The sequence below is a fragment of the Lynx rufus genome, unplaced genomic scaffold, assembly GCF_022079265.1.
Source record: "Lynx rufus isolate CCGP_SWC_20201006 ecotype Redwood Valley unplaced genomic scaffold, mLynRuf1.p SCAF_13, whole genome shotgun sequence".
NCBI classification, from domain to species: Eukaryota; Metazoa; Chordata; class Mammalia; order Carnivora; family Felidae; genus Lynx; species Lynx rufus.
In genome coordinates, this window is record NW_025814827.1 from 58,177,589 (window position 1) to 58,202,260 (window position 24,672).

The 24,672-nt window shown below is 34.1% G+C and overlaps 1 protein-coding gene across 1 annotated transcript in view; it reads left to right on the forward strand.

The window, feature by feature from the left end:
* The window catches only part of MIPOL1 (mirror-image polydactyly 1), a 239,146-nt gene that overhangs the window by 104,571 nt on the left and 109,903 nt on the right, over window positions 1-24,672 (forward strand). Inside the window, exon 9 of the mRNA XM_047074696.1 lies at window positions 21,797-21,891. Coding sequence (XP_046930652.1) covers window positions 21,797-21,891 — 95 coding nt within the window. The remainder of the gene's footprint in view (window positions 1-21,796; window positions 21,892-24,672) is intronic.

Below are 24,672 nucleotides of genomic sequence, written 5' to 3' on the forward strand. Positions count from 1 at the left end.
TAACACCAAACAATTCAGTTTGTGCATTCTTCCTAGAATGGCTTTTTCAGAGATCATTAAATTTTATAGAAAAGCATATAAATTTCTTATCCTCAATGTGTTTCCAGATTAAAGGACATTCTTGTTGTCCTGTGCTTTGAAAATATAATTTTATGACAGGCCAACATTTTAATATCTTTTCTATGGCCAGCAACAGTGGTAGCCATCATTGACACATATCTAAAGGGGCCTCTACCTCCATTTCTATGAAGTAAAAAATCTCATTAAATAATTTTGCATGTTTTGAGAAACCTTTAAAAGTGAACACTTTCATTATAAAAGCCTCAATATCATTGGTAAGCAAATCACACTCCTTTCTAGAAGTGTTGTATGTAAGGTATGTAGGATATTTAGCAGGTGAGATCCTTTCTTTTTTTTTTCTTTTTGATAACAAGTTTGTAGATTAAATGAAAACTATACAAATTTACATCGCTTCTCAGCCTTTTGGCTAAGATCAAGTGTAAAACTATACAAATTTACATTTGCACTGTCCAATATCCAGCTAAAACTGAGAAAAATCTAGTTTACATTTGGACAAGATATCAACAATCTATTTTATATTTTCTACAAGTTAAACTCTCATAGAAATCAAGAAGAATTTGTAAACCCATTTTACAAATCCAAGTACCTAAAAGATACAGGGAATGATTTTCGCTGCTGTAATTTGGCATATCACTTGATATACATGAATGTTAGAGGTATGAATGTTACTAAGTGCCCACATCATTTATTATACACTTATAATAGCACTTACACTATTATTATACACTTATTATAGCACTTATACTAAGTGCTCACATCATTTATTAGAAAGCATGATTGCTATTAAATGCTAACAGAATCCGCTTTACAATGTAAGGGGCCAGTTATATCTCCTATCATGAATTTCTTGGGCACCTGGGTTGAGCATCCAACTCTTGATTTCAGCTCAGGTTATAATCCCAGGGTTGTGGGATTGAGCCCCACATCGGGCTCTGCACTGAGTATGAAACCTGCTTAAGATTCTCTCTCTCCCTCTGCCTCTCCCCCGCTCATGTACGTGCATGCCCACTCTATCATGCTCTCTCTCTTGCTCTCTCTAAAATAAAAATAAAAAAGAAAAAGAAAATTTTCTTTTGTGTTTTTCCATAAGACATTTTATTTACAACCTGTGAGACAAGATGTATAAATATACTCAGTTTCATAGAACAGTCAAGGAAACAATACAATAATATGTGTTCTGTGTGGTAAACCCAGGATAATTCAACAGCTACTATTATTGATGTAATTTCGGGAGATAAAAATGCATACATACATAGATACATACATACATACTCTTTTGGTTAATTTGGAAACACTTTTTTATTTCATTGAGAGTTGGGAGATTCAGTTTCTATATGTACTTTCATATCTCCTCTCTCGCATTCCCAACCCCAAATTCTTCTCTCCATATTTTGCAATATGTTCTGTTTTGATTATTTATCTCCCTAATCAAGTTGTATGTGTCCTTCCATTAAGCCCTCATTTTTGGTGATGTGTAGGTCATTCTGGCATTGGTATTGTCATCATTCTCATTTTCATTATCTGAACTCTTAGAAAGCATGGTCATAATATTTACAATGCTAAACATTAAGCTAGCACCATGTTGATTCAAAGCGCAACTGTTACCGCACAGAAAAAGTCAAAGATGAACTGATAACTTGAACAGTGACCACGTACTTATGTTGAACTTGTCACTGTACTATGAGTAATGCAGTGTTGGATAGTACATGATTGTGAAGCACAAATCATGGTTGCTAACATTAGTGGGCAGGGGAAAAACTAGCAACTTCAGGAGGCAAGTCATCTATGCTATATCCATCAGATACTAAAACCAGTGTTGCTTTAGCCCTATTTTTGGACTATTATATGAATTTGTGCTTTCCCCCAACTTCTGTACTCATTGTCGAAAACTGGAACTTTATTACATCCAGGGAGGAGTTTCACAAAATGGGTGGTGAGCCATGGGAAACTGATGTAAAAGTAGAGTGGGCTATTGAAAGTGAAACAAAGATTATACTTGGTATACACTGATGAGGACAGCAAACACTGCAGAACCAATACTAACTCCCTATAGAGTCAATATTATGATTTAGAAGGAGGACTATATGCCACTTGTATAAAAAGAAAACAAATACAACTTTGAAAAGTTTGAATGAATAATAGGGAAAGAAATGATGAGATAAAGGCTGTTTTTGCCCTGACTACCTGAGCTCTAGTAGGTCCTCTGACCTTGAGAAGATCTCTCTGTCCAGTTAATGATGTGCTCTAAGAGAAACATGCAGATCTGCCCAATGAAGAAACTACTTATTACTCACTCTTGCTTATCACCACTATCCAAATATGCCAGTTTTTAAATGTGCTAAAGGAATCCATACCAACTGATATGAACAGGCTTGAGACTCCTTGTGTAACTCAGAGAGTTTGGTTGCTTTCAAAGGCCACACTCTACCATACAACTGGGTCCAATTGAGGCTATTTTATTGCAAGTAGAAAATATTTTAATTGAAATAAGACTTCTTATGAAGAGTCAAGGAGATGTTTTGAAAGGGTGATCAAAATAGACCAACATTTAAAAAATATATAGAAGGTGATTTGAATAACAGTGGTCAGGACAAACATCTAGTGATCTGGGAAAAATAAAGAGAGAAACACTAAGCAAAAATACAAAGAAATGGAGTGAAATGATAGACAAAGAAAACTTAGTATGTGAAAACAAGAGTAACTGTAGAAGTGAAAGGAGTAGGTGAAAGAGAAACCACCTTCAAAGAAAAAATTTAAAAAAAAACTATCTTGAACTGAAAAAAAACTCAAGTTACCAAAATAAAAATAATATAACAAGGACTGGAGGGAATAAATTTCTAAAACTACATGTTTACATATGTAAATATATATATATATACATATATATATACACACACACACACACACATATATTAAATACATAGACATTTCTAGGTAAAATAATCTAATGATAAAGAGAAAACATTGCACCTTTTCTAGTATAAAGTTGATTATTTGAAAAGGAAAGAGCATCATACTGGCATTCAATTTCTCATTGCAGTACTGGAAGGTAGTATAATGCAACTATGTTTATAAATCTTCCAGGAAAATACTGCAATTTAAAGACCCTGTATCTAGCCAAAATAACATTTATACAAGAGGGCAAAACAAAGACTTTTGCTTTTTGACAAGTATAGCTGAGAAAGTACCTATTTATACATTCTGGGAGATTACTTGAAGAATTATTATAGCCAAAAAAAAGTAAAACAGATCTCAAAAGAGGGAAATACCAGGCATAAGAATCAGTGGAATCCAGTATACCTTAAAATTTATAAAGAACTTAAAAAAAAATTTTTTTATGTTTTATTTTATATTTAAGAGGTGGGGGGGTGAAGGGGCAGAGAGACAGGGACAGAATCTGAAGCAGATTCCAGGCTCTGAGCTGTCAGCACAGAGCCTGACATGGAGCTTGAACTCGCGAACAGTGAGATCATGAGCTGAGCCCAAGTCAGATGCTTAACCAGCTGAGCCACCCAGGCGCCCCTAATTCATAAATAATTTTAAAGCAGTGATTAGATAATTTTAATTGTGATGTTTTGAGGAAGGATTCTCAAAGTATGTTACAAATAACAAGAAAAATAAAAAATATGGCATGACACTACAGTTTTAAACTATTCCAAGTAAACTGTAGAAATGGTAGGTGAGAAACATGTAGGTTTAAAAAAATCTTATTTTGACTTTTAAAGTTCTTCCTTTATCTATTAGGTATATCAATTATGAGGTGATATAAATTTGATTTAGTGTCCCTGAATATGAGAATCAGTAAAGCCAAGTTGATTATTTTGATTTAAAAGGATAGATTTTCCTATTCATGGATATACATGGTAAATCAACCTAGATTAAATAACATATTTGTATAGTATGACCTATACAAATACTAATAAAAATTTACTTTTAAAACAATAACCACAGATGGTCTCTTTTTTTTTAAATTTTTTGAATGTTTATATTTGAGAGAGAGAAAGACAGTGTGTGAGTGGGGTAGGGGCAGAAAGAGGGAGACACAGAATTCGAAGCAGGCTCCAGGCTCTGAGCTGTCAGCACAGAGCTTGATGCAGGGCTTGAGAGCCTGATGCGGGGCTTGAACTCCTGGACCTGGAGGTCATGACTTGAGCTGAAGTCAGATACTTAACCAATTGAGCCACCCAGGCGCCCCAATTATGAGGTGATATAAATTGGAACTAGTGTCTTGAATATGAGAATCAGTAAAGCCAAGTGGATTATTTTGGTTAAAAGGATAGATTTTCCTATTCATGGATATACATGGTGAGTCAACCTAGATTAAATAAATAATATTTGTATGATATGAACTATACAGGTACTTATAAAAATTTACTTTTTCAACAATAACCACAGACATCTGTTATTTTTAAACATTTATATTTATTCACTGAAAATGTTTAATGAAACCTTATATACTATATAAGAATACAAAAGGAGAATACAAAAAGGGAAAGAAATTTATCATCTACTAGGGAAATAAATATACAAAAAAATACAAATGTAATTAGATGAATGCTATAGATACATAAACAAGGTGAAGTGAAGCATAGGAAAAAGAATGGTCTTTGGGGGAAGATGTGAAAGACTTAACAGAGAGGAAGTTAAGGAGTCTGCCAGTGAGCAAAGTAGGACAGGCATGTTGAATATAGGTTAATTGATGAGAAAATGCAAGCGTTCATCCCAGGTAACCAAATTATACAGTAAAACTCTTAAATTGAAATGTTTTGAAATTGGTGTGAAAATGAGATATCTCAAGCATCCACTATTGAAAGGTCACCTAAGCTATAGTGAGAAGACAGCCCCCTTGCTTCAGTAGTAGCCATGGCTGCTTTGCATGGTTAACAAAACAGGATGGGCTTGTTAGATGGTAACCACACCTTTTCCTTTCCACATTGAAGAGAAAAGCATGATCAGCTACTATTCCATTTTTTGTGTGTGACTTTCTAGTATTCCCGAGTAGTGCTCAGGGAAAAGACTGTTCCAATATCAGGGTAGTAGTGATTTGCTTTTATTGCTACTATGCTGAGAAATTAGGTCTCCTCTTAGAATTGAGAAATCACAGAATAAACTCTATGGCCTAATATAAATTTTCAAACATAAAAGCTAATGGTTTGTTCCTCTGTTTACATATTTTGCTAACTTCTGTATATCAGGAGATTCCTTAGAAATTATAGAATTTTAAATGTTACAGATTCTCATGGGAAGTTGGTTTCATAGAAATGCATAACTTTTTTGGTAATCTGCTTGTCTCTCTTGTTTGTAATTACATAAATGTTGAAATTTCCTATTTTGGGAGACATAATTTCATAGAATGTGGTAGTTTTCTAGCTTTCGATTTTTCATTTCAGAGAGCATAGTGCCCAAAAGGCAATCCAAACAATATTGATTTAGAAAGTTTGCTTTTGTTAATTATTTTTTTTATTACAACCTCTTTTGGTGAAATGATTTATTTACATGTTGTTTAAAGTTTCTGTCCCTATTAATTGTCCTGATGCCTAACTGAGGCGTTCAGAACTGATAATCGGTAGGCTTTTCTATTCAATGCTGGGAGAACAAGCTGCTTATGATGACCCAACAGAGACATGAGGAAGGTTTGTGAAAGGGGTGTATTCATCCAGCTCTAATCCTTGTTTTCAGAAAGGCAGTGTCTTTAAGTGTTCTCTAATTAGTGAATAGATATGGTTGTAAATTCTTGTAGATACCTCTTTTGTAGCACAGAGATGGATGCCTGGCTTGTTTAAATCCTTGTTTTACATTTCTTTTAAGTGAAATTTTAATATGAACATATAACAATAGAAAATAGCAAAAGCAATTTTTATACATGTAATTATTGCTGTTTTATTATTACGCTCCATTGTGATATTTCTTTTTTAACATCATTGTAATTAGGAACTTGAATATTATGTATCAGAAAATGCTGTCTAAAATAAAATGTGGTTTTATTTTTTGTTTTCCTGCTTGTTTACTTTGCTGATCTCTTTGTATACATAAAATAATATTTACTGCTATGAAATTCTTTTTGGGTTTGGTAAAATTGCTTCTACCAGTCACCTAGGAAATGTAAGCTAGGGAACAAGACACTGATATTTAGGCATACCGAGAGGAAATATATTGCTTCAGTGAACTGAATATAAAACATGATCAGCGAAAACACCTGGAAATCAAAAAGAACAGATTTTAGTTATGCTTCTCTTTTTCAGAGAACTTAAGTGCTTAGCTATTATTGTTAGTACTAGAGAAGTAAGTTGGCAGTGACATTTGAAATATGATAAATAAAAGCCTACAGAATGTCTGCTTCTACTTTTAGTACTTCTCTGATTCCTTTTTCAGAAATTGCATAATGGAAACTACCATAGAGTTAATGCAACTCTAATATACAACCTTACTTGTTGTAATAAATGTATTCTCTATTACTGTGTAATGATAAAGCCATAGTTACTGAAACTGCCAAAGAGATTGAAACAGAGGGATAGGAGCTTTTTGCCTTTATCACCTGTATTATTAATTGGAGATAATTACTGCAGAGCAGCTGGCTGTTGGTTTTAGGGAGCATCAATTGTTCTCCTCACCCAGCTGTTGACTAATAAGGATAGTCAACACATCTGTTTCAACAGCTGGTAATTAACAAAAGCCTAATTGCTGCAACTCTTTTAACATCCAATCTGTGAAAAAGAAGGGATGTAGAAGAATATTATTTACTTTGTGCTTTGCACTTTCTGAGACCAGTTTCTCTTTTTTCTTTCTCCCTCCACTTTTTTTCTTACTTTGAACACCACTGCCTTTGTATGAAGCATTGAATGGCAGGAGAACACAATATGGTAATCCAGAGCTTAACTTTTTCAGATCTTTGTTGGTGTTTCTTATTGCAACATTTCTTTGCTAACTTGCAAGATAAAATGGATCAAAAGCATTTTGAGTAGTTCCATACAACAGTTAAAATCCGCAGCAGTGTGCCCTAGGCTGTGTTGCTGTTGTCTGCAGCATCCAAAAGGAAACAGGGAATTCTCTTTTCTTATGCTTTTCACATGCTAGACACAACTCCTAAATAATTCCACATTCATACACAGATATTTTGTTTTAATTATTATTACATATATTGGTTACCAGAAATTAAGTCACTCCTTCTTCCTTTGGCTTAGCAGTTTTTCTTCCTTTGGTTGAAAACTAAAAACTGGGAAAAAAAACCTAGTTGTTTTTCTTAATGTCTGTATGTCAACTTAAGGTATTTAAGAAAACCTTTAATTTATGAAATCTTTCTTGGTCTGTTTTTCTTTAAACTGTATTTTGGTCTTTTTAAAAATTTTTAATTCAGGTAACTTCAATTATTTCTTATTGATTTTTATAATAAATGAACAGGAAATTTACTGGGCTAGTCATAGAAACCTTAGTAAAATGGTCTCACAGATTAGAGATTTATAAATTGACATTTCTTTTATTTGATTTCTTTTAGTACTCTTATTTAGTTATGAACTATTTCAGTAAAAATATCTTTCATGTAGCCTTGGTTATAAAGTTTTATATTTATGTTTTTTATAGTTACAACTTTTGATAGTTATATATTAACATTTACATTGTTAAAGGATTCACATTGTTAAAGGCAGTTATGGAGAATGTCTCAATTTCTATTTGTCAGCATTTTGTCAGTTAGTTAATTACTTATCTATGCTTTCCCCCTTTAAAAAAGTTAGACTATAAACACCTATAACTATACGTTAAATTAGAATATGTGGCAGTATTGGCAATCAGACACATGACAAGTTTAGGACACAGTCACTTTATCACTCAACTGAACTGTGCTAACTGCTGTAGTGATTCTGACATGTTTAAATATGTTTGTCTCCTATAAAAATTTCCATTTAAAATACACCTTATTAAAATGTGTTCCTTTCTTCAAGAATGTGTTTGTTTTCCAGTTATCATGACCTTTCCATAGTCTTTTACATTTCCTTTGTAGCCTATATAGGAAAACTTGAATGAAAATTTTATTTTTATTAATTAAAGATCATATAATCATACCAATTTCCTTTTAATACATCCATAAAATTTTAGATTAATGTCAAAGTTAATTTGATAGACAATGATTATGGCACTTATTTAATGGGAGTATCTGAAAAGTCCTTAGCTAAAATGTTAGTCAAGTTCACTTGATTAATCTCGCTTCACTTCTCAGTTGGCAATATTTCTGTGCAGGCAGTTCTTTAATTGTTGTTAGGTATGTTGAAAGGTATAGAAATTCTACCCAAGTGCTTGCCATGGACTGAATTGCAGATTGCATAATTTCAAAATTTTTTTGCTGGCAAGACAAGTTTAGTTCAGCAGGTGTTCAGGTGATGAAGTATATTATAGATGTAAAAAAAAAAATACATGATCCTGAACAAATAAACAAAATACTGCTGACTAAAATTCTAACTAAATAGGAGGGCACTGGCATGTAGAGAAATGTTTACGACTCAAGTGGAAAGGAGGAGAATATTGTCATTTTGGGAAATGTTTGCTTCTTCGGTTTAAATAAGAATTTAATTTTCTCTGTGTGCTCATGTTCTTAGGTAGTACAAGAGAAAGCAAGCTTAGTGAAAGGAATGTATCATGCCATGAGAAAGGAGAATGAACTTTTTGGGGAAACTCACATTCCAGCTGATGCTTTAAGTGTTTTCTTGCGTGTAATTTTTTTCCTGAGGAAATGACCTCAGGAATAAGTAGTGTGGTAGACAGAAATTCAATAATTTAATAGGGATTCTCTCTAGATGATAAATATGACATGATTAACCTGTTTTCTAAATGTTAAAAGAGGCAAATCTCATTAAATGGTGGACAGATTATTAGTGAAGCCAGTGAAGTGATCAGTGGTTTCACATATATTAGTATAAATGACTTTCAGAGGTGTAGTCAACAAGTCTCAGAGACCAGACATCTCAATGGATCTAACTAGCAACAAATCTTAGTTCAAGGTAATATCTTCTGAGATAGAGTTCATTCAACGGAAAAGATAAAGCCTCCACAGTCTGAATCCATGGACAAAAATAGTTCCAGACAAATGTGTTAAATGATTTGTCTTAAAAAGTAAATTCTATCATACACTAAAAATAAAAATACAAAGAAGTTTTCCCAATAAATGATAGTGAATGGAAAAAGAGCTAATAATTGGAGTAAACTGTGTCATTTCTGGAGTCATCACAATAGGATATAATGGCATGTTTCAAGTTGAAGAGGTTGGCAACGTAGTTAATGCACAGACTTAGGGTTATTTGCTGAACTGGTAGTCAAGAGTTCTGAGTTCAAATTCTGCTTCTAACACTAACTGTTATTTATAATTTTAAAAACCAAGAGGGGTTTTTTTTTCCTAAAGGATTCACATTGTTAAAGGCAGTTACGGAGAATGTCTCAATTTCTATTTGTCAACATTTTGTCAGTTAGATAATTACTTATCTATGCTTTCCCCCTTTAAAAAAGTTAGACTATAAACACCTATAACTATATGTTAAATTAGAATATGTGGCAGTATTGGCAATCAGACACATGACAAGTTTAGGACACAGTCACTTTATCACTCAACTGAACTGTGCTAACTGCTGTAGTGATTCTGACCATTAAATTGTTTTAGGGGCACCTGGGTGGCTCAGTCGGTTAAGTGTCCAACTTCAGCTCAGGTCATGATCTCGTGGTTCATCAGTTCGAGCCCCGCATCGGGCTCTGTGCTGACAGCTCAGAACTTAGAGTCTGCTTTGGATTCTGTCTCCTTCTCTCTCTGCCCCTTCCCTGCCTGCACACTGTCTCTCTCTCTCTCTCTCTCTCTCTCTCTCTCTCTCTCTCAAAAATAAAGATTTAAAAAAAATTTTAATTGTTTTAAATGGTTTTAATTCTTTTTTAAAGAATATATTTAGTTTTGAGAGAGAGAGAGGGCACTTGCATGCAGGAGCAGGAGAAGAACTGGGGACAGAAGGGGGGTGGGGGCAGGTGTGGACAAAGGATCTGAAGGAGGCTCTGCTTACAGCAGACAGTCCCACGTGGGGTTCAAACTCAGAAACCGTGAGATTGTAACCTGAGCTGAAGTCTGATGCTTAACTGCCTGAGCAATTTAGGTGTCCCTAAATAGTTTTAAAATTTTTCAGTGTTTATTTATTTATTTTTGAGAGAGCGAGCAAGCAGGGGAAGGACTGAGAGAGAGGAAGACAGAATCCCAAGCAGGCTTCCCACTGTCAGCGCAGAGCCTGACACGGGCTGAAACTCACAAACCATGAGATCATGACCTGAGCTGAAACCAAGAGTCGGTTGCTTAACCAACTGAGCCACCCAGGTGCCCCAGTAGTTTTATTTCTTACATTATATTATTGTAGAGCAAAGGAAACTGTTATTATGAGACAGGAAGGCATGGGGCACCTGGCTCTCTCAGTTAGTGATGCATGCAGCTCTTGATCTTGGGATTGTGGGTTTGAGTCCCGCATTTGGTGTAAAGATTACTTAAAAATAAAATCTTTAAAAAAAGACAAGAATTCAAAGAAACAATAATAATATCACACAAATTACAGAGCTAAAAATGATGATATTGGAAGTTTATTTCATGATGCTCTTAACCATCTGATCAAAATTTTTATGTAGACAATCTTTACATCTTTAGTACTTCCATAAAACAATGTTAAAAGTGAAAAATATTGTTAGGATGACTATATCCAAATTTTATTTTTATTTTTCATGTATTTGTATTTTAGAGTAGACAGCCCTTCAGTGGGCTCTTTTCAGAGGGCTTGCAAATGCAACCTGAAACCTTCTTTGAATCATTTCTGCTTAAAAGCAGGCGAAGAATATTACAAAGTAAATAAATCCAGTAATATACCAAATGTAAGAATTCTAAACATTAAATTATAAAAACATATTGGTCCATTTGTGATGGTACAATATGTGTTAAAATTTCAATATACACTTCTCCTTCCTGCAGTGTGGCAAGAAGATACTTTGGGGACTCTTTTGCTGTTAACCTAGCAGGTCCTGGAAAAGATACTTTAATGCATTGCTAGACTCACAAAAATAAAGGAAACCTTTAAAAGACTTTACTTCACAAAAAATTGAGAGTAGAACCAGAGACAAACCCCTCTCCAATAGTAAGCAAACAGATGGTCTACAGCTATACCAGGGCAAACATCTATGGAGGTACTTTCATCTTCAGTTGGGATCCCAATTTCTAGACCATCAGCAAGGCTAAAGAGCTGAGCCAGAAACTCTGGCATTATTGTAGGCTTCTTGAACTTCACCTAGGAATTGTCTGTCATGGATCCCTGATGAAACAGGCACAAGTCCTATTCAGAGGAAGGCATCCCTAATTTAGTCCAGGAAGATCCCATAAGTTATTACCAAGAAAACATGAACTCACAACCAAAGATCAATCAAGTACATGAGGAAGAAAAACATCACAAGTGACAGTCACAACAGACAGAACCAAAAAAGAACACATACACACACCCTCACAAACACACAAACTCACTAAACAAAGTCTTCTAAAGAATATAGAATATTTTGTTCAAAATGCTTCAATGAAGTTTATAACTAGAGTATGAATCACAACCATGAGTAAAACCAAGAGCTTTTTCTAGAAAATAACCATGCAAATCTGAAAAAGAATCATGTGCAAGTTCAAAAAAAATTTTTTAAGTAAGACACTCTAGGTAATTGTCAGATTATATATACAGCCAAAGAAAGAATTAGGGAGCTGGAAGACATATGAATTGGAATACATCTGAAAAATTACCCATAATACAAAACCAGGTGACAAAACAAAAATTAAGAAATATAGAGTAAGGTAGTCCAACAAACATTTAAATGGATTCCCAAAAGGAGAGAATACAGACAATCCTGGAAAAGCAGTGTTAGAACAGAAAATGACTGAGATTTTTGTAAAACTGATGAAAGATATTCTTTGACAGCAAGATAAGAAATACATACCTAGTCACATCGTAATGAAATACAAGAATTCTAACATCAAAGACACATTCATAATAGTAGCCAAAAAGATTACTTTTAAATGAGCAACAGTGACACAGATGACTTCTCAACAGAGCAGTGGAAGTCAGGAGACATTGGAATAATGCTTTCAATGTGCTGAAAGAAAATAGTTCCTAATTTAGAATCATATACTCAACATGAATATCTTCAAAGAACATGAAATGAACACGTTTTCAGACAACTAAAAATTGAGTGGGTCATTTGCTTTATAGTAAACTTTAAGAGCTGTTGTTTAGACAGAGGAACATGATTCCATAAGGGACCTTCCAACGAGGAAAGAATAAAACACAAAAGAAAAGTCACAAATTTAAATGCACATTGACTCAAAACAAAAAGTTAATTATGTTGGTTGAGGTTTAAATCTAGATAAATTAGAATACATTAAGAATAAACAGTAACAAATAAATTAGGAATAAATAGAGGTAAAGGGATTTAGGTCCTCTCATTGTCAAGAAGTATTAAATTAGGTTTTTGATAAGTCAAACTTTTTTCTTGTAGTTCCTGGGATAACCATTCAAAGAATGTAAAGGACGGTATAACATTGAAATTAAAGAGGGGGAAATGGGATGGTAATAAAAGAATCAATCCAAAAGATAGCAAAGAAAGGTGATACAAAAAAGTAAGAGAAGTAACAGGTCAAAAAGAACATCATAGGATTACATATTGAAACTCTAATTTATTGATGGTGACATTAAATGTAAAAGGATCAAATGTTCCAGTTAAAAGATGAAGATTGTTAGACTGGAAAAAAATATATATGCTGTTTACAATAGTCACTTCTAAACCTAGGCATATAAAAAACATTGAAGTTAACAAGCTATAAAAAAGATATGCCATACAAAAGCTAATAAAAAGAATGCTTTAGAAATTATATTAACATCAAGCAAAATACAATTCAAAGCTACAAGGTTTTTTATTTGTTTGCTTTGCTTTCTATGTAATAAGTGAAATGATGCCTCCCAGACAAGGTGATTTCCTGCCATACTGCAGTGTTACTGTGTAAGCACATGGTTGCCATGAACCACTATTAACTTCTTTTTTCGTCCTATTATTATATGCCCTGAAGAACCTGTTGAACTGTGGATTTCAAATGCTTTGTTTCATTGCCTTCAGAAACTTGTTCATTCTAGACAGATTCTTCACTTTTTCAGGTATCTAACAACATTAACCAAAAGCTTATATAGAACAATAGGTATTCTAGGTGCTATGTAAACCTGTACTCTCTGACACTAGATCCATAATCAGCAAACTATGACCTCTAAACCGGCTGACTGTTTCTGTAGATAAAGTTTTATTGGAACACAGTGTTGCCTGTTCATTTATATATTGTCTATGGCTGCTTTCACACTACAAAAACAGTTGAGTAGTTGCAAGCGAGACTATATGGCCTACAAGTCTAAAATATTTAATATCTGGACTTTAATGATCATACTGCAGACTACCACATGACTTGAACTTGTACTTAAAGCCCAATCCTTCTCACCTTATTGACCTATTACTTGGTACAGTGCTATTTCGTATTGACTTCAGTTATTTCCCCAATAATTTTATACCTAAAGTTCAATAGTGTCTATTGTACAGCTTACATACTTGTTCACTTTGATATGGCTCTATCGTATGGTAAATTATCTCATTTTATCATTATCTAATAGTCATGTGAGATGGGTATTATCACCACCATTTTACCATTTTACCTTTATCAGAGGCCCTAATTCAGACTCATAGAACTGCTTGCTGGTAGCCAAACCCAGTTTTACTCTTAGTCACTGTGCTGCATTCTGTTTCTGGCATACTTCTCTTTACCTCCCTTCTCTGTTTCGCAGACTCAGCTCACTGCTCATGGATCATTGTCTGCCTATGAATGTTTTTGACTTCTGCTTCCATTACAAACTGTTTTCTTCCCTTCCTCATGTCAGAGCATACATCACTAGACAGTGCAGATATGACTGCTTTTGAGTCTGGAAACTGATCATCCTTGGTCTGAAAGGCATTTCATAGGGACATAATATTACCTCATTGGAATAGTCTTTAAAGAGCATTGCATATGGTAATATACGTGGTGAGAAATCTGTTTTCCTATGAAGGGGAGGTATAATTGAAATCCAGTCATTTTTAGCCTTTTGGTAGTAGCTTTTTTTTTTAGATACTTTTTTGCAAGGTTTTTAGTTATTTTTCTTTAATAGGTTCTTACCCTGCTTCTGAGGTTTAAAAAGTCAAATACTAGGATGGCTATAGTCCTATTGTTAAGCAATTTTCTAATTTGATGTGTTATTTGAACATAGCTAATTACATTCCTTACAAATGTGTTTAATACTATAACACAGTTTATATATCCATGATTATAAAAAATTCTATTAAAGCAATTAACATACATATTAAATTATGCCATATTGAAATGTAGTCTTGAATGGTAGAATAAGCAACATTTTCTGGATACTTTATTCTGGTTCCAACTTTCCTTCTCACCAACTATGAAACCTTGGACAATTTCCAAATGTTTCCCTAAACATATGTTAACAAAATTTTCTCACCTGTAAAGTAAGATCCTTTTCAGGTCTAAAATTATTTGGTTCTGTGATTTAATTTGTACCGTATCTTTCTTTATTTAGCAGGTATCACACATAAGATCAAATGCCTCTGTTCTCTGATAAAAACAGGTTACCATTAATGGTCTTGGAGTTACCAAAGGAAGGCTTAACTATATCAGACTGTTACTATTAAAAACACATTCAAACAAAACATAACAAGATTTTGAAGTAAGGTAAGAGTGGTTTCTCCACAATATCCATACAAATAGTGTTCAGTGATGGGGATACTGTAGTCTTTTCTTTGTCTGTCATTTTAAGGTACTAGATAAGACTCCAAGAAAACAATTCAGTTCATTTCTAATATGATAACAGTATAAATTGTTGTTCTATTTAGATGGCATTGCTCAAAATGTAGTTTTAGAATGAGCCATTTAATTCTAAGACTAACCCTAACATTGGTTAACCAACTTGTTTTTCACTCACTTAAGGTAAATAAATTCTGGCAATGTAATGTACAGCATGGTAACTAAAGTTAATAGTACTGTGTCATATTTAAAAGTTGTTACGAGGGATGCCTGAGTGGCTCAGTTGGTTAAGAGTGTGACTTCTGCTCAGGTCATGATCTCACAGTTTGTGAGTTCAAGCTCCGCATCGCGGTGTGTGCTGACAACTCAGAACCTGCAGCCTGCTTCAGATTCTCTCTCTCTCTCTCTCTCTCTCTCTCTCTCTCTCTCTCTCTCTCTCTCCCCCTCTCTCCCTCCTTCTCCTCCTCCCCCACTTGTGCTCTGTCTCTCTCTTTCTCTCTCTCAAAAACAAATAAACATTAAAAAAAATTTAAGTTGCTAAGAGAGTAAATCTTAAAAGTTCCCATCACAAGAAAAAAAATGTGTAACTATGTGAGCTGATGGATGATAACTAAGTTTATTGTGGTAACCATTTCACAATATATGCAATATATGCATACATCAAATCATTATGTTGTGCACCTAAAACTAATACAATGTTATATGTCAGTTATATCTCAATAAAACTGGAAATGAATGAAAAAAATATAATGGTCCAAGAAAAAAGGTATAGTGAGAAGACTAAAGATGTAAAACACACACTGATCATTTTGTAAACTTTTATTATTATCGATAACTATTATCAGATGATGATTTGATTCCATTGTTTCACCTAGAATTAGTTCAGCTGCTTCTCACACGTGTTTTAAGCAATACCCTTTACATGTTGGGAATAAGTATCAAAGGTAGATGGAGGACATATGAATTCTGGAGTACACCATTGGCGATTTCAATGAAAATTTCAAGTTTTCCTATACAGAAAACAAAAGAAAGAATCAAGAATGTTGCAGTTCTTTTTATTTAATAGAGAATTCTACTCATGATAGACAAGGTATGGCTATTGTGTGTGAATGGAGTGAGGAGATGCGAAAAAACTTAAAACACGTGCCACCGTCCAGAAAAAGATATTTTGCTATTGCTCAGGAGATAATTTTATTGTTTTAGAGGAAGGAAATATATTAGGTTGAAAATCATTTCACATTGGGGCGCCTGGGTGGCTCAGTCGTTAAGCTTCTGACTTTGACTCAGGTTATGATCTCAACGGTTTGTGAGTTCGAGCCCCGCATCTGGCCCTGCGCTGACAGCTCAGAGCCTGGAGCTTGCTTTGGATTCTGTGTCTCTGTCTCTCTCTGCTCCTCCCCAACTTATGCTCTGTCTGTCTCTGTCTCTCAAAAATAAATAAACATTAAAAAAAAATCATTTCACATTTTGGGACGCCTGGCTGGCTCAGTCAGTAGAGCATCAAACTCTTGATCTTCAGGGACTTGATCTCGGGGTCATGAGTCCAAGCCCCACGTTGGGCATAGAACCTACTTTAAAAAAAAATAAAACATTTTAAAAAATAATTTCACATTTAAACATTGCTGTATGCTTGTTACAATACATGGTGCCTTGTAAGTATTATTGGCATGATTTTTCTGCATAAAATTATGGTGTTTTAAAATCAGCATCTTAGGGGTGCCAGGGTGGCCCAGTTGGTTAAGCATACTCTTGACTTCAGCTCAGGTCATGATCTCACCATCATGAGACTGAGCCCCCTATCAGATTCTGTCTATCTCCCTCTGCCCCTTTTTCACCCTCATGCACACGTTCTCTCTCTCTCTAAAATAAAATGAAGGGGGAAAATAAAAGAAATAATCAGTAGCATATTAGATTCAATGAAATTTGGTGATCAGTTTATAAAATTTGTTTAGAGAGTTTAAAAAATATAATTGTGATGATATATGCTTAAAAATACTTTTTGTTATAATGGTAAAATTAGTGGATTTAGGAGACCATGTTTTAGTCAAGACAGATGTTTGTATAGGTAAATTTTGGTGGAGTAAACAGCAGAATGTTACTAGTATTAGGGAGAGATGAACCAGAAACAGTTTGAGAAGCAAAAGATCCAGCTAAAGACTAAATAATAGTCTTGACTCACAGTTGGTCCCATTACCAAAACTAAATACACACATGACTCCCAGTTACAAGACTCCTTGTCTTGTACACTTGATCCAAACATTGTATGGATCAAAACCCAATGCAAATGATGCACATAATGATCAGAAGTATAGCATCAAGTTTCCTGCATTTTTACCTTGAGCAGGACTTGGGTGGAAGTTTAAGAAAAACTTAGGTGTCGTTTTGGAGGAATTAGAATAAAGAACAAAAAGAGCAATTATATGTGGAAAGGCTTGAGTGATATTTAAAAAGGCAGCATGCTCAAGAGTATATAGTACATCTCTGCTGTCCTTTTCCCTGCAAGTGTGGCTATGACACACGGAAATTAACCAACCCTGGGACACCGGGGTGATTCATTCAGTTAAGCATCCGGCTCTTGATTTCGGCTCAGTTCATGATCTCACAGTTAGCATATCAGGCTCTGCACTGATGGTGTGGAGCCTTTTTGGAATTGGTCTGTTCTTCTGTCTCTGCCCCTCCCCTGTTCACACTCTCTCTCTCTCAAAAAATGTAAATAAAACCTTTAAAAAACAAAATTACCAAGTGCTTGTGAACCTACACGTTGGTATTATTTTTCAAATTCTTAAATACTTTTTGTCATCTGTCATATGTTCTTGAGAATATAGATTGACTTAGCAGATATATGTGTATGTGTAAACATATATGTTAAGTGTTTACATGTATTTACATAATGTATATACCAGAATATTATAGTTTTGCAAGCTGCTTAATATTCATGAACTTCAGTTTTATCACCAGGGATAATAGGAGTTATCTCATAGGTGGATTGTGGGGATAGACCATAGATTTCAAGCATTTGATACAATGCCCCAATCTATAGTAGGCATTCAACAAATGGCATTGCTATTATAGTTAAACACAGATGCTTTAAAGTTACATCGATTTAGGCAACAAGTTTGGCAGTTTCTTTACAATGTATATAATTTTATATAAAGTATATAAACACATTGTACACATTTACCATAAGACCCAGCATTTCCATTCTTTGGTACTTACCTAAGAGAAATGAAGGTATAGTTGCACAAAATGACTATATGCTGATGTTTATAGCAGCTTTATTAATAATTTCTCCAAACTGGAAACAACCTAAATGTCCATCAACTGGTGAATGGATATACAGATTGTGGTACATCCATACTCAGTGATATAAAGGAATGAACTGTTGGTATGTGTAATGCTCAAAAGCTCAAAAGCATTAAGTTAAGTGAAAGAAGCCGAATTCAAAAAGCTGCCTACTATATGATTCTGTTTATGTGACATTCTAGAAAAGGCAAAACTACAGGGCTAAAAATCGTAAGTGCTTGCCAGGGACTGGGTGTAAAAGGAAAGCATTGACTATATTGGTACACAAGGGAACATTTTAGAGTAATGGAAATATTCTGTTTCTTGAAGATAGATTATCTATAAAGTACATAGCCATATAGTGAAAGTATAAAATATCCTTGAAAATGATGAGCCCAAATTCATTGAAATGTTTCACTTGAGGCGATGGGGGGGGGCGGTTGGAAGGGAAGGAGGGAATGTAACTAGTAAGTGCAATATATGGGTTGGGGTAAAAGATTTGTTTTTAAATAGGAAGCAAAAGAGCAAAATATTTTTTAAATTTAAAACAAAGTTTGTAACAGTGTATAAACAATCCCATCAATATTGTAAATAGGTTTACTTATACATATATTTATACATATATAAATATGTATATATAATATACATATATTTACACACATAGTTGTAAATATACATGTCTGCTTATATATTCACATATAATTTCTGGAAGTATATACAACAAACAGGTGACTACTAATCTCAGGAGGGGATTTGTAGTACTGAGTGTTGGAGATGGGACAAAGATTTACTTTACATTGAATATTTTCTTGTACTTTTTGAATTTCATTAGTTTTTTTTAATGCATATGTTTTTATGTGAATACACACATAAACGAATGCATGCAATTTTTATTAATTAAACTGTAGGAAATACGAGAAATATGATGCCTGAGGAACAGGAAAAATATCTTGTTCACTAATTTCCTTAACGGTTTTGACATAAAGTTTGTTATTGACCTGTAATGTGATGGAATTATAGGACATTAATAGTGAAACTAGGAAATAAAATAGAAGTAAACAGTACATTTAAATTAGTTTTCTTACATATAACATAAATCCAACTCAAGCTAGCCTAAGCCAAAAAAAGATTTATTTACCCAGGGAGTCCAAGAAATGGAATGGATCTGGAACTGTCTGGCATAGGGGATGCAGGAGTACCAGTGATGTCATCAGGATTCAGTTTTCTTCTGGGGCTGGTGGGATGGAATACTGTGTTTGAACAACCTGGATGATACATACCTGAGGTAGTGGGGAACGAAGTTCATTCTAGCCACCAGGACTGAACAAGATCACTGTGGCAAAGGGTAAGGGTATTTTTCTAAAAAGGAAATGCTAGCCAGATGAACATATATCTGATAAAAAGGCGGTTGTAAAGCCAGAAAGTTTAAAATAGCTTTGAACATAGTCACCAGGGCCTAGACATAAGATTAGACATTTGGAATTAATAAATTCAGTGGATTTGCTATGAAGCAACACCAAATCTTGGTAGCCAACTAAACGTGAAAAGAGAAGTGAAAAAATAAATATTACTAGAAGCACGGGAATTTAAGTAAAATTTTCATGTTCCTATTTTTGCAGAAATTTCTTAGGCAGAAATCTTCATTTTGGCTTTTTCCTACTAGAACATTGTTGGTTTGGTTTTTGGTTTCAGAGGGGTTTTTGTTTTGTTTTGGATTTGTGTTTTGTTTTGTTTTGTTTTGTTTCATTTTTTTCAGCAGAAGTACCAGGTTAAAAAAAAAAAATCAAAATAGTCGTCTAAGGTATTTGTCATTGTAACATATTTATTTAGCAAATTCTCTATTACCTGTCCAGTATTTGATATTCCTTAAATACATCCAACAGGATGTTTGACATTTTGTAAGTTGAATGTGATATGTCCTTTTTTGTGTGATTCTTTTTGACTAACCATTTAGTCACGATGGGTATCTGTGCCTTTCATTTTAGCATTTCAGTCACGTTTTATAATTTACTGAAAATTGGCAATGCTGTCAATTATTGGCATAAAGAACCAGCCACCTATTTTTAAATGCTTTTTAATAATTTTTGAGAATGTTTTATCTATAATTCTAGAATGTGACATGTTAAGGCAAGCACTCAAATATCTTAAATTTAAGAAGTAACTCTGTTAGATTTGCTAACCCAGATAGAGAACAAATCAATTAATTTAATTCCTAAATTATATACAGAGACCTGAACTGCTACATGTTTTTATTATTCTCTGTTATTTAAATAGAAAAGTGGCATTGTCCAGTGTTCACTTACATGACACTACTTTTCCTCTGGTCAGGATTTCACAGTTTGTCTTATGACTTCATTCTTATGGAAGAAAATAATCCCAGAGAAATTATGAGTTCAACAAAATTAGTGAACTTCTGCCTCCAAACTCGAGTACTTTTTAATTATTGCCATTAGTGTGTGCAAGGTATATGATAACATCGTTGAAAGTGAAAGACAGTATTTTCATGCAAATTAAGCTGTGAATAAACAAAACTGAAATCTGAATACTAGCACCCTATTTTAAAAGTTCTGATGAAAACTCTTCTGGGCTATACCTGAAACCCAATGGGAAAGGGGGTTGGAAGTTGGTGATTCTTTTAAAATTACAAGTTTGAACTCTGGAAAACTGATTACAGACCCTTTAAAATTTAAATACTATAGGCAGAGCAGAACAATAACGTCCCTTGAATAAAATACCTCTGACACTCAAGATTGTTGCCATTCTCTGGGGCGCCTGGGTGGCGCAGTCGGTTAAGCGTCCGACTTCAGCCAGGTCACGATCTCGCGGTCCGGGAGTTCGAGCCCCGCGTCAGGCTCTGGGCTGATGGCTCGGAGCCTGGAGCCTGTTTCCGATTCTGCGTCTCCCTCTCTCTCTGCCCCTCTCCCGTTCATGCTCTGTCTCTCTCTGTCCAAAAAATAAATAAACGTTGAAAAAAAAAATTTTTTTTAAAAAAGATTGTTGCCATTCTCCCTTTAGAGATTTTTTTTTCCTTGCCAAAAAGGAATTGCAAAGGTTAAGTCATATCTGTAAGAATCAGGTTGTAGTCTTGTGTATTTTTTTCACATTAAATATCAAAGATAGCTTAACATATTTAGCATTTTCTGGGTTTTACTATTAATAAAGTTAAAAGAAAATCCAGTGTGATCAGGCAGTGGAGCCACATTAAGTTTGTATGTGAAACACCCATTGTGCTTATCTTATTCTTGATATTGCTCTGAACCCATGTTCCACATTCTGAGTTCTGTGTATAAAGTTAAACATTGCAGAAGGGCATATATCTGATGATACAGATGAATAAGGTTGAAGTTTAGTAATGAGCAAAGTTGATAAATTTAATACGTTCTTGTCTTCAATATGTCTTTTATTAATATAATTTGATTATTTTGTGGGAAATTATGAAACACTACTAAAAATACTGATCGCTTATAAAACTACCAGAAATTTAAGGTTCCTGTTTATACTATAATGTATATTTTAACATACCAAAACAAATATTAAATTTCTTAAAATATTAATTACTTACAGGCAAAGTTGTTAGCTATGCAAGAAGCCAGAGAAACTGCAATTCAACAGTACAAAAGACTAGAGGAAGAAATACAAACACTTCGTGTTTACTACAGGTAAAATTCTTTTTAACCTGGGCATAAAGAAATGTTGGTTTGGGAAATGTTTCTACCTAGTTTTACAGTGAGTGAAGAAATACCTCAAGGAAATTAAACATTATTCAGTTAAAATATTTTTGTAATTTTAAAATGATTCAGGCACAAAATATTCTTCATTTTACCTTTTTTTTCTTTCCTGCATTTGGTAAAGTTTAAGCTTAGATTCCCATCAGATTTATAAAATTTACATAACTTATAACCAGTTGTCTGAATGGAGTCTAGTTAACTATTGAACTATTTGCTCATCTAAATGCCACCTCTAAAATGATACATATTTTTAAAATAGTACATGAATAGCAGTAATAGCCTTTCACCAATTATAATATGAGAAGTTTCTAAAGGAATGCCACTGAAGGATTTTTAACACTTATTTAATTTATGCTCCAAGAGTAGTTGTGAAATTAACTCAGTAGGTCACACTGGCATTTTTTAATGAAAAGAAATAGAATAGAAAATGTCAGAGTGCATTTCCTGTAGTTAAAGTAAATATTGTTTTGTGATACTTTGGTTTCAGTTTTGTGTTATGCGAGAGAGAAATAAGATTGTTGGGTTATCTGTAAAATATCTGTATATTTTTTCACAAAGGATCATTGTAAAAACAAAAAAAGTTTTGAAAAATGATGTACAATGTTCTATATGTTCTCTGATACTTGATAAGATTAAAAAGAATCTGAAGTCTAAAACGTAAGAATTCACTAACTTTGGCTGTGGGTATTTGAAAGATTTTCTTTTAGTTTTTTGCGTCCTCTCAGAACAATGTGGTTAAGTACATAAAATGCAATTAAATCAAAACCAGTTTTACTGAAATAGTTATACAAGTATGTCATATTACTATATTCACACATCGTTATTAATACATTAAATAACTAGGTCTAACACCAAGTCTATTAACAACCATAATTTCAAAGTAGTGATGACTGTAAATGGTATTTTGGGGATAACTGCAAACACTGAAATGTGATGTGAAAATATCAGTGGCTTCTATGGATGCAAATTCTCTATGTAAAGAGGTAACGAAGTAAAATTAGGTCATTAGCATGGGCTCTAACCAAATATGACTGATATTTTCATAACAAGTAGAAATTTGGACATAGAGATGCACACATACAGGAAGGCTGTACAGAGACACCAAGAGAAGACAGCCTTTTGCCTGGCATCCACAAGTCAAGTAATCCCAAAGATTGGCAGCAGATACCAAAATCTAGAGGAGGCCTGGGAGGATTCTCACCTATTCCGTCAAAGAGAGGATAGTCCAACTGACATGTTGATTTTGGACCTGTAGCTTCCAGAACTCTGACACAATAAATTTCTGTTTTAAGTCTCCCAGTTTGTGCTACAATGTTACAGCAGCCTTAGGAATTAATGCAGTTATCAAATATTAAGTATGTTTGGGGCGCCTGGTGGTGAAGTGTCTGACTCTTGATTTCGGCTCAGGTCATGATCTCAATAGTTTGTGAGTTCGAGCTCCGCATCGGGCTCCATGCTGACAGTGCAGGGCCTGCTTGGGATTCTATCTCCCTCTCTATCTACCTCTGTCTCCCTCTCTCAAAATAAATAAATAAACTTAAAAAAATATTAAGTAAATTGATTGATGACTGGGAAGTCATTTGCCTGCAGTTAGAAGCAGTGTCTATGTGTGGTCATGTAGATAAGCAGAAACCTGATAATGAATAAAGACATCTCAGCAATCCACCCTTTTTTTTTTTTAAACTATAGAGTGGATATGACAATCTTTCCTCCATACTTTATACCGATGGATTCTCCACTGTAGCTGTGCATTAAAATCACCTGAAGAGCTTCTAAAAGCCCTAATCCCCATCTCCTCCCAGGCCAATTACATTGGAGTCTCAGTGTAGGACTAGGCTATCAGTGTGTTTTAAGGTCCCTAGAAATTCCCACGTGTATCCCAGTTTGAGGGATGCTGCTTTGTATGCACATTTCAGATAGCTGCGTTACAGCAGGGTCTCTTCTTGGTGGAATAATAGAGGCATATATTAAACCCTCTACTAGGACTTACAAGTATCGTATGATTTGTGCTCAGACCTTGGATACTTCAGTGTGGTATGAAGTAGCTTCACTCTATTGATAAGGGAGAGTTTTTATGGAACCTTTTCCTGCCATCCTTGTGAGGTAGGACAACAGGTGTTTATTGATAAAGTGACAGTGTCCAAAAATTCTGAGAGGCATATGATATTCTTACACGAACTGACATTTCTTCTTCAAAAATGAACCTGATGCCAGTTCTTAATGTTCCTCCTTCTTTCTATTGAATTGCAGAAGATTACTGAGAGATTTTTGAAAATTGTAAAGCTAAACTATTTGTTTTTCAAAGACTTTTTAATCTACATGATTGTAACAGAGTTGAACAACTCTTCGAGTTAACAGTTGTTGGCTTAAAGATATTCTTCACATACCCCTCTTACTGCTACTTAAAAAAAAAATATATACTGGTAGTATGGTGAAGCTCCTGGGATTTGCACTTAGAGAATCCTGCCTTTATGACTTATATAAATGAACTTCCCCAAGACCATTTCCTTTTTTGTGAAATTAGAATTCTAGTACCTACCTCATACACTTGTTTTAAGTATGTATAGCTCTTAGCTTTTTGTTTGAAATTATGTTGTCATTAGTAACCTCCACAGAAGTGGTTTTAATAAAGCATTAGATGTAGAAGTCAGTTAGCTGTGAATTGAAGAGTGATTAGAGGTAATGTAGTAATTTGGACAATAGAATGGTCCT